The sequence below is a fragment of the Triticum aestivum genome, chromosome 1A (assembly GCF_018294505.1).
Source record: "Triticum aestivum cultivar Chinese Spring chromosome 1A, IWGSC CS RefSeq v2.1, whole genome shotgun sequence".
Taxonomy (NCBI): domain Eukaryota; kingdom Viridiplantae; phylum Streptophyta; class Magnoliopsida; order Poales; family Poaceae; genus Triticum; species Triticum aestivum.
Window position 1 is genome coordinate 146648960 of NC_057794.1, and position 11299 is coordinate 146660258.

Consider the following 11299-nt stretch of genomic DNA (forward strand, 5'->3'; position numbering starts at 1 on the left):
CCCGGAGTCGGTCACCACTAGCTCGCCGATCCTCTAATGAAGTGAATATATTTTCTCTACATTTCACACATATCGATCTACATGAATGGCGCATATGCCGTTCAACATATTGGCTAGCTAGCTGGTGCCACAAAGATTAGCTACTTAGGTTAAACAAAGCATATACATGTAACCATGAAAAGCGCAACATGCTCTTGAATCGTACTGCCTTGATTTGTATCTTTTTTTTTTCTGTTCGAGAATATGTCATGAAAGGCACACCAGTTTCATATATATGTAACAAAACATATATACTGTCGTGAATAAATGAATATTTATATTCAATTCTCAACTTGGTTGCTGTCATTTTGGATTGTTTCATCACTTCTGTTTTTTCCCTTGAGGCACCTTCGATTGTAATTTTTGTTGGTAGCTTACCAAGCTGACCGCTTGGTTTTTCTTGAGGTACCTTGAGTTATTATTAATTGTGATGTATCCAGCTGACTGGATTGCATCAAGACTTATCTGGCGCGAAGAAACATATCATAATTTAGAACTTTAGCAGGTTACAAACTAAACATGCGTCTACACACAAAAAAAAAAGCTGAATATGCATCGACCTTGCTCAATTGCTGTCTTCGAATTACAATGTCGTGTTTCATGCATTTCTCTCGATTCGCTGTGATTATGACCAATGGATAAGCTAGTGCTAACACTGTGATGATGTGTCTTTACCAACAAAAAATATCTGACAAAATACTCCCTCCGTCCCGAAAAACATGTCGCGGGCATAGTTCATTGGTAATTTTGCAAAAAAAACCTCGTGGTTTCAAAAGCATTTCAAACAAATCCCTCCGCCCCGTCTTCTTCCTCCGTCCGTCGCCTGCGCATCGCCAGGGGACGGTGCCGCCCAGCTGCGTGATTCGCTAGGGGCCGGCGAGCCCAGCTAAGCTCCTCCGCCGTCGCCAAGTACAAGCTCTCGCCGCCATCGGCAGTTACCTCCTCCACTGCCGCAGCCCAGACCTGCGCCGCCGCGGTCCTCTCCCTCTTCGATTACCAGCGGGCGTCGCCGAATTCTCCCGCTACGTCTTCCGCGAGGCCGTGCACGTCCCTCCTCGAGCTCCCCCGCATCCTCCTGAAGCCCGCGCACATCCTCCTCGTGCTCCCGTGCATCCTCTTCGAGCTCCGGCACATGCGCCGCCGTGATCCCCTATCGGCGTCGCCGGAGCCTGCCTCCATGGTCCGGTGGGCCAGGAGCTCGCGCACGTGATCCTCGATCTCCAGAGCGGCCTCGTCGATCTCCCACGCCCGCGCACCCGTACTGCTCCTTCTCCCCTACCGACACACCCGTGCGGCTGCTTCTCCCTTGTCGCCGGTGGTCTCTGCCCGTGCTGCTGCCGCTCCACTGACCCTGCCCGTGCTGCCGCTGCTCCACTGACCCTGCCCGTGCTGCTGCTGCTCCACTGAGCTGCCCGTGCTGATGCTCATTGACCCTGCCCGTGCTGCTGTTGCTACTACACTGCACCCTGAAGAAGGTATAGTAAAACTGTGTGATGGTGATGTAAAACTTCAATTGGTACTTCTGCTTATGATGGTGACGTAAAACTGTGTGACAAATGGAGCATAAAAATACTTCTTCTTATGGTGAAGTAGAGTAGCATCTTGATCCAATTGACAAATGAAGCAGAGAAATACTCCTATCCAAATGACGAAATCTACTGAATTCTTGTAAAAATGTCTACTGAATTTGCTTCATGTTCTAAACAGAGTACTCCTATAGTAAAGATGCTTCAAGATGGACCTCTACAAAAAAGCAATAACAATTGATTACTAAATTTGTCACAAAAGGTATAGGCTAGAGTTCAGACCTCCCAGCCTTTTGCATGTTTTGTTATTCAAGGGATGCACCAGGAGGTCTGCAATTTGAGGCTAAAAGTTTCAGAAATGAAAAGTTGCTCTAATATCAGGAGCATTGAGCCTACATGAAAAATTAATGTCAATATCAGGAACTAATTCACATATGTTGGACAATATCAGGAACTAATTACTGAAGCAAGGAAGTGTTAACTGAACTGAAACTAAATGACCATTTAAAATGACAAACTACTCCTAAGTGTGATGATTGCAACACAAAATCTGCTTCTGAACTGAAATCTGCTCCTGCAGAGAGAAAAACAAAAATAAGCATCAGTTCAACCATGCCAAAGTATTTCCAAACCGATACTCCTAGCAGATCATCAACACATGTCCTCTGGCTACTCCAAGGACACTATTACAGTGTTACTCCTACTGTAGTTTTTTTCCTGCTGTAGTTGAAGCTACTCCTACTCCTACTTCCACTCTAGCTGCAGTAAGCAATATAGGACAACATGGATCTGAATTAATCTAAATTTAAAGTGCCCAGCGGATACAAATCTGACTGAAAACAAAATGACAGGACTGACAGAATTTTGTTTACTGAATTTTGCTTTCAAAATTGTTGCTGATCATGGTCATGGTCATTTGCAATCTTCAAAATTTGGCTTGAACATGATACTTTTTGTTTAATCTGGACATGTGTATGGAGTACTCATGATCATAATCTGAAAATTCAGTTAAAATGCAGTGTAAAACTGTAGATATCTACTCATGATCATATCTAGCAGAACTAGTGCAAAAGTGTTGACAGTGGTACTCCTACTACTACTTTGTATGTGTGTATTCTTGTCTGACTAGTGCAAATGCATTTCTTGTTTGACTTGCATACTCATTTTGTGTGTGTATATTCTTGTTATGGTACCATGGTGTACTCATCTTTTGTCATTGATGGCAGGAAACATAACTATGGATTTGAACTTGATGCCTCAAAAGGAAGAACATGAAACTATTGATTTGAACATGATGCCTCAAGAGGAAGACGATGAAGGTATTAATTTGAATTTGATGCCTCAAGAGGAGGAACCTCAAGTGGCAAAGAATGCAGCTATGGATTTGAACTTGATGCCTCAAGAGGAAGACGATGAAGATATGAATTGGATGCCTCAAGAAGATGAAGGGAAAGAGGATGAAGCTCAAGAGGAAGAGGATGAAGTTATGAATTGGATACTTCAAGAAAAGAGAAGAGAATTGTCAGATAAGGAGAGGCATGGTGTTTACTTCGCCTTGCTGGTAATCGAGCTCAGAGATGGGTCTGTTCAACCAGACGACAAGCTGCTAGTCTCAAACCTGTTGGACATAAGTGTACGATCTGTTGAAAGAATCTGGGAAGACACCAAAAAGCAAATTGCCGATGGCAAAGAAGTAGATGTCTCAAGCAAGAAGCCGGGAAGATCTGGCCGAAAGAGAAAGGAGCTAGATCTAGAGAGGACCTCAACAATCCCACTAAATAAAAGAAGAACAATTCGATCTCTGGCACGGTCTCTAGGTGTGGCCCGATCGACCCTACATAAGAGGTTCCAGTTGAATGAGCTCAACCGCATCACAAGCACCGTGAAGCCTCACCTCAAGCTAGAGAACAAGCTTGCGAGATTGAAATTTTGTATGTCCATGGTCGATGACAATTCAATCTCAACTTCTCGGGCTATGTTCAAACCAATGACGAATATGGTTCACATCGATGAGAAGTGGTTTGACATGACGAGAGTGAAGAATAGTTACTATGTACTTCCAAGAGAGCCTGAACCAAAGCGCACCGTGTCAAACACTCACAAAATTGGGAAGGTAATGTTCCTAACAGCTGTTGCCAGGCCTCGATATAACAATGAGGGGGAGCTAACATTCGATGGGAAGATCGGCATTTGGCATTCGTCGAAGAGAGTGAGGCGAAGCGGACAAGTCAGAACAAAACAAAGGGAACAAAAGTGTTGACATCAGTGAAAGTAACCAGGCCTGTGTGGAGAGATTATCTGATCAATAAGGTTATCCGGACAATTTAGGATAAGTGGCCTGACGATGATGAGGGAGCAACAATATTCATCCAACAGGATAACACAAAGCCTCATGTCCTTCCCAATGATGTAGCTTTTCGAGAAGTTGTGGAACAAACTGATCTTGACATCCGATTACTACAACAGCCCCCAAATAGCCCTGAGTTAAATTGTTTGGACCTCTGCTTCCATAACTCTCTCCAGTCTCTAACCGACTACAGGTCACCTACAAACATCCAGGAACTGGTACAGGGTGTGGAAGAGGAATTCGAGAACTACGATCCCGACAAGTTGCACAGAAGCTTTATCACATTAGAAGCAGTTATGTTTGAAGTTATGAAAGACAAAGGAGGAAATCAATATAAGTTGCCCCACTTGCACAAGGATCGCTTTCAAAATGCTGGACTGGAAATAACCAATGTATATTGCGACAGTCGGGTAGTTGTTGATACTAGGGCCACTATAGAAGAAATGGAAATTGCAATAGGAAAAGAAAATGAAAGGAAAGAATTAGCTAGAGAAGGGAAAAGAAAAAAAGTAAAGGGAAGGGAAGAAGTGGCCAGAGAAAGAATGTAGTCAAGAGGGGGCAAAGAGGCCCTTATGTCATGTAGTCAGGTGCTCCTTGTGTATGTCTTGTGTAATCTTGTGTCAAGAGGGGACAAAGAGGCTCTTATGTCATCTCCTTATGTATGCCTTGTCTAATCCTTGTGTTATTGAATTTGGGTTATTTGGATTAATTGAGTTATCTGGGTTATTTAGATTAACTGGATTAATTTGGATTATTTGAATTAATTTGGGTTATTTGGATTTATTTGAATTGATTTGGATTAATTTAAAATATTTGGATTTATTTGAATAATTTGGATTAAAACTGAATTTGTGCTAACTTACTTTGCAATTTAGGACAATATGGATCTGATCAACAATAGAAAAATAGAACATGTATTGTCAATACAGATTTGGACTTGTACTCCAAATGAAGCAAAACTCTTACAAATTTTCACTTTTTCAGTTTCAATATGAGATAGCAGTATAACATCAAGCAAAACTCTTGCAATTTTTCAGTTTCAATTTTCCTGTGAAGCAAGTGCCCCGTTTTACAGACTGTTAAAAAGTCATAGTACTCCAAATTAACTTCTGCTTAGTGCTAGAGCAGGTCTTCTAAGCTAAGATCCTAATTAACTTCTAAGTACCTACACAACATAAGATAGTAGTGGTGGTAATCCTTATGCTAAATGCTAGAGCAGATCTTCTCAGCTAACAAAAGAATATGAGGTTTGCATGGTTTGTATGGTGGCTCCAGTAATAAAACTGTAGATATCTACTGATGATGATATCTCCTTGGGGCCCAGTGGTTAACAATATTACTTCTGCTAGTATTTTCAATATTTAGTGCCATCAAAAACAGAATCAAAGACATAATGTGGGAGTAGTAGTGGATATTTATTGCCCATGCTCATTATTCACTTCACAAGGTTACCTAGTACTCCATCAAAAACAGAATCAAAGATGGAATGGCATGCTTGATGTGATGTAACTAATCTTTGCGCCATAATCTTTGCCATTTTAGAAATGCACTCATTAAATTTCTAAAATGAAGCTATAGATATACAGTGTTCTGTTCTGACAGTAGCTAGGTACTGTAGATATGATAGCTGAAGTTTCAGAACAGAGGAGAAGGAAAAAGTAGTAGTCACTATAATTTCAGTTAACTAAAAACAACAACTCTGCAAGTTGAGGTTTAATTTACAGGAGTATCTTGAACTTTAAAAGTGCAGTCCTAACTTAAAATGCTATTGGGACAGTACTAGTTTCAGAGTTCATAGTTCATGACTGAATTTAGAGACAGTATAAATCTTACAGAAAACAAAATTGTTTATAGATCGAATGCTTGCAAAACTGTTCAGTTATCTGTGCAAAATTGTTCAGTTAACTGTGCAAATACTCCAAACTCTAAACTAGCAGAACTAGTCCAAATATTCCAACCAGAAAATGAATAGATTTTACACACATTCAGTGAAGTGGTTCAGAAAATGAACAGATTTTACTCACATTCAGTAAAGTGGTTCAGAGATTCAGAAAGTTCAGAACATTTGAGTAACAGAGAAGATGGAGATGTAAACACTAACCAGCAATGCACATGTTGAGGTGTTCATCTTGTTCTTGCACCGCTGCGTCATAGCAGTAGCTGATTATTCATCTTGTTCTCTGATCGTACCCCACGCTCTTGGGTACCGTCAGTAGACGCCTTCATCAAACAAAGAACTGACTCACTTCAGCGCAAATGAGGAAAATTTACAACAACAACGAGGTGGTCGAGGTCCACGAGGACGTAGCGCACGGCGTACTTGAAGGCGTGCCCCGCCGGCCGCCGGTGCGAGTGCCGGACGCGGCAGCACGGTGCCGGCGCTACCGGGGGCAGCAGCAGCAGCAGCCAGCTGAAAATCAGCTCCGTGAAGGCGAAACTCTTGATGTTGGCCGACTGGAGGATCTCGCCCTCGCTCCGTGGCGTCGACGACACCGTCGTCGTCGACGGCGAGGACGACACCTGGCTGCTCATCGGCCTTGACGTTGTTGTTGGTGGTCCAGATCCGGCGCCTCCGGGCTCTCCGACGGCAGTTCCGGCGCAGCCGGAGCAGAGCGTGGCGGTAGCTGGGGAAATTGAAGATCTTTTTGAGGAAGAGGGGAGCTTGGGGAGGCAGGCGGGCGGCAACTGCGGCAGTGGAGCAGGAGGCAGCTGCGGCGGGAGAGCGGGCGAGCAGGGGGGGCTGCGGCGGCGGGGAGTAGGGCAGCTGCGGCGGCGGGGAGCAGGGAAGCTGCGGCGGCGGAGAGCAGCGCAGCTGCTGCTTCTGTCGGAGGAGGACGACAAGGAGCGCAGGTTTGGTCGGGAGAAGCTAGAGGTTTTTTTTTGTAAAAATGTCCTCGCGACATGTTTTTCGGGATTGGTTTGCCGGCTAATTATGTAGAAAAGTAAGGAATGTACGCGCAATGCAGATTTTCTTTTATCACTAGTAAATATGCACGTACAATGCATGTATAATCTATAATAAAAACATCTATTTTAAATCTTACTTTCTAGCCAATCCTTTTTACCGAGCCTATGAGTCTTTGGTAGCGGAGATCAAGCATTTGAGGTCTTTTCATCTGACTCATATTACTCATCTCAATCGAACTCAGAATGTGGTTAGTGTTTTTTTTGCTAAATTTGCAAGAACTGCAAGTAGAAATGTCGTTTGGTCGGCCTCCAAACTTAGAGAGGTTACTGATTTATGTAAGGAGGATTGTAATTTTGAACTTCTACAGTAATACAAGTTCTACCCACAAAAAGAGTCAAACCGAACACGCCAGATTGAAAATGACCAAAAGGCATCCATAGAAAAATGAATTTATTGGATGGTTGAATAGTTAGGTGGACAATGGTATCCCCAGCACACCAAGGTTCAAGTCCCGATCCTTACATTTATCCTAAATTTATTTCAGGATTTTCGACGATGCGCGTTCAGTGGGAGTAGACGTTTCCATCGGTGACTTTGTAAAATCTAATACGATATGTCGGCTCAGTCTTTTGGAGGTGCTCATAGGGGTAGGGTGTGTGTAGTTCATAAGGTGAGTGTATGTGCGTATATATGAGTGGGTGCGTCTGTACTGTGTTCAAAAAAAATAAATTTTCCAACGCGTGTATTTTTTAAGTGTATGTGCGTATATATTTGTTCTTTTTTACAACTAATGCGTGCGGTACTTGTTACTTGACCAAAAGGGCTGTCGATCAAGAAAAAATAAAAACAAATGAGACACACTCGATGCTCCATCTCAGTTCTCCACGCCTGACGCTTCATCATTGTGGCAACAGCTCTCTCACCACCGCTCCCCATTTCATGGTGGCCATAGCTCTCTCTCTATCTCTCTACCTCATCAGGCCGCCTCTTCCCTTTGTCCCCATCGCCGGCGCGAGGTCTCGCACTCCCCTGCTCTTCTCAGCTCCTCCTTGTCGAATTGGTCGCTGAAGTGCCCGAGGATCCGCTCGAGCTCGGCATGCTCGCGGGCCGACCCAGTGCTAGGTGCTGACGGAGGCGGGCGCAGAGGCATGAGACTCATCTCCACTGGATCATCTGCCGTGGCAATTGCGCGTCCTTCCTCTCCGTCTAGCTCGCCCGGCGCTCGGAGACTCCGCTCGTCGGCGGCTCCCACCACCCTGCGCGGCTGCGCTGCATGCTGCCCAGGTGCAGCGGCAGCAGTGCCGCGGCGGCTGGTGCCCCTGCAACTGCAAGCCGACGTTGGTTGTTTATTCCCCACTTCGGCACTCTGTTGTGCTTATTTCCGATTTGAGGTACTCCCGATTCCCCACTTTTGCTATCCTAATTGCTATCCATTCCAGTACACTACATATGTAGCTTACCAGTTTACCAGTAGGAAAGCATGTTTTTAGAAATTCAGGGTCAATTTTTGAAATGCAAAGCAAAGAGGGTCAAGAGAAGCATAACAGGATAATACGGGTTCACATAGATGTAGTACTCTGTCACTATCAGCTAGCTCAAAGTATGTATGACTGTAGGACAATGCAGGTTCACATAGATGTAGTTATCTGTCACTATCAGCTAGCTCTAATTGAATTTTTTGGAGCAGTTCCATTTGCAAATAGACCAGCTACAAGGGCACACGCATACGCACACGCGCACCATAATTGAGATATCATATTACAATGGTAACAAATATGTTAGTATTTCTTACATGCTGGCAGCTTAAGCAAGCACCTTGCGCTATTAACTTCAGCTAGATGTAGTAATCTATCACAAGAGCGTGACTAGTTCAGACCACCATATAAAAGAGTGGTACCAGCAACAGACTTCAGAGGAAAGTTGATTTTATCCCTAAATAAGATGCTCCATTTGACATGCTCTAAATGGACTAATGAAATAGTCTAGAACACCTCCGCGACTCTGGGGATTTTGTAATTAACTGCAGATTGTACAAGGTGTCAAATATGTGATTTAAGTAAAATGTAGAGCAATGGAAGTACAAGTGATACGCCTGAATAAAGCATAACCTACAAGAATCACAAGGGCTAAAAATTCAGAATGCAGAAAATCTGCATATGCCAAGAAGGTCACTCACCAATAACAATGTGCACTTCCATACTGCGTAAGCAGGTGATAAAAATTGTTTGATCTGCAGTTAATCACCTAAGCATTGGGTTAACACAGTGGTCCTACTTTTCTTTTCCGTCCAAAACAGAACCATCATGTCTTGAGTTTCCTGAAAAATAGTAGACATGCATATGAATCCTAGTACTAATTAACAGCTGATAAAAGACGGAACTGCTTCACAGACGACAAATGTGTGCACGACCACTGCACGATACACATCTAGCGGCCTGCTGCCTGCTGTTGCCATGCAATGGACGGAGCTGATTGCCTTGTCGTGCACACATCGTCTGCACACGATCGTGTGTATAGCACTGCTCGATAAAAGATGTTGATCAAGCTTCAAAAACAAACTTAGCGGCTGCATATTGAGTTCCATCATTGTTTTCCTCGAAACCACAATTCAGAACACCTGCATATATCTCACCTGGAGTATTATTAAATACTCGTCTTCATGCCCTCGAGTATATATCACCTGCAAAATAGGACATGTGCTACTTAGAAAGATTCTATTTTTTATTTGACAAAGCACTGAATCAAATAATTCCTTTGCGCATGAGTCTAGGTTTCTAACAATTTACTGAGAAGGGCAAAAAAAGTGCAGCATTTGTAGGACATGCCAACACAGAAAAGTAAACATGTAACAGAAGTGGGAAGGAGGGAACAAGGATGATGGTATTTATATGGAGGTTATGGAGCTGAATTTCTCCCTCTGACATCTGGTTATGGGATAACCAATCTGCGGCAAGTTGAAAGAGGGGCCTCTGTTCTGCTGTTTGTTGGGAAAATTTGCTCTTATGTAAGAACACAGTTAGATTAAAAGTTGTGAACACAACTTGCCGCAGAGCTTAATCCATGATTTGTCGCAGAAAAAAAATACGTAGCCTAGCATAGGTGTTCTAGAGTACATAACCTACCAGAAAAAAAATCTGGGGGCAGAGGAGAAAGGATCAGACATTAGCGAAGAAAAGGGGCTAACCTTAGAATCATGTTTTTTCAGTCGAAGTTTATCTCACGATTCATACTGTGTCCCCTCCCTGGTTCGCCACTTCTGATTACTGCAACTTCTTCCTTCTTCTCCCTGTCCGCTAATCTAGCAGGAAGTGGCGGCCATGGTTTAGTAGGAAAACGTGGCCACGAACCCGCAAAAGACGGCGGCCAGCCTGGACCGCAGCAGTTGCGACGGTGATCTGGTCAGGAGGAAGATTGGCAGTCGCGATGGAAGGTCCGGCGGAGCTTTGGTCCATGGCCATGGCGTCCTGCACGGGGACGGAGAGAGGAAGAGAGAAAGGAGGAGGAGGGCGTTGGGCACGACTGACCGACAAAGGAGGTCGGCGGCGGCTTGCAGGAGCGCAGGCGGCGACGGGAGGCAAGGTGAATGGGGGGGGGGGAGCGCACGGGAGGAGGGAAGGAAGGAGCGGCGACGCGATGTTTGCAGCTGATTCATGGAATCGATCCGGAAATTAGGAAGTTGCGGGCGAGGCTGCGGGGATCTATAGACGCGGAGCGCGGAGGATTAGCAGACGGGCGTCCGCTAGGCAGAACATTTAATCTCAGACGTTGATTAAGATGGCAGATTATTGATGTAATATGGTCAGTAGGATGTGTTTAAGTTGATTTGATCGGAGGGTCCGGGTTATCCCGTGTACAGTTTGTTGTGTGGCTTTAGACAAAATTATGTTTACTCTTTTAATAGTAGTATAGATATAGATGCAATCATCGATTAAATAACTGGCCTAAGGTGGTCGTCGATATAACACTAATGCACGACATGCAGATTGTTGTTTTTTTAATCCGATATGCTGTCACTGCCAGACATGCATGCAGATACCTAATTTTTGCGGCAATTTTGATAATTTTGACCTATGGACGAAATCAATTCACGGAATGAACTGGCCGTGAAACTATTTCACAGCTCTAACCTTTTTGTGTAGCGCCCGCCACGACGGCGCCACACTCTACGGTGCAGCGCCTAGCCCGGGGGCGTTGCACACCAGTCCACCGTGGCAGCCCCTGGGCCCGCAACCAGCAGTGCAACGCCTTCGAGCTAGGCGCCACACTTGTAAAGTGCAGCGCCCAGACCGTAGGCGCTGCACTGTGACTTAGACGCCAGGCGCCCGCTCCCCCTCCCGCACCCCACCCATTGGTCGGTTTTGAAGTAACAGAAGCAGCGGCGCGGCGGGTTCCTCCTCTCCCCCTCTCAATCCCCTCTCCCAAATCCTTCAGATCCGAGTGAGTTGGCACACTTCATTGCCTTCCATGCCTTGCCGTACT

General features: G+C 44.7%; 1 protein-coding gene across 10 annotated transcripts; it reads right to left on the reverse strand.

Moving 5' to 3' along the window:
• Nucleotides 1-588: 588 nt before the first annotated feature.
• On the reverse strand, nucleotides 589-10501 carry LOC123041477 (putative protein TPRXL). Of its 10 annotated transcripts, XR_006418548.1 has the most exons (5): nucleotides 10005-10501; nucleotides 6014-9500; nucleotides 2053-2139; nucleotides 1848-1957; nucleotides 589-1505 (listed from the first exon to the last, which is right to left on the reverse strand). XR_006418548.1 is itself a non-coding variant. In XM_044464081.1 (3 exons), exons 2-3 carry the CDS (start codon nucleotides 6916-6918, stop codon nucleotides 6081-6083), a joined length of 738 nt encoding a protein of 245 aa, XP_044320016.1. In that variant the 5' UTR covers nucleotides 6919-9500; nucleotides 10005-10501; the 3' UTR covers nucleotides 5681-6080. The 10 variants fall into 10 exon arrangements, 1 of the variants encoding a protein (XP_044320016.1); XR_006418543.1 differs by having other exon boundaries at nucleotides 589-2139; nucleotides 6014-9339; nucleotides 9453-9500; XR_006418544.1 differs by having other exon boundaries at nucleotides 589-2139; nucleotides 6014-6132; nucleotides 8997-9500.
• Nucleotides 10502-11299: the final 798 nt, after the last annotated feature.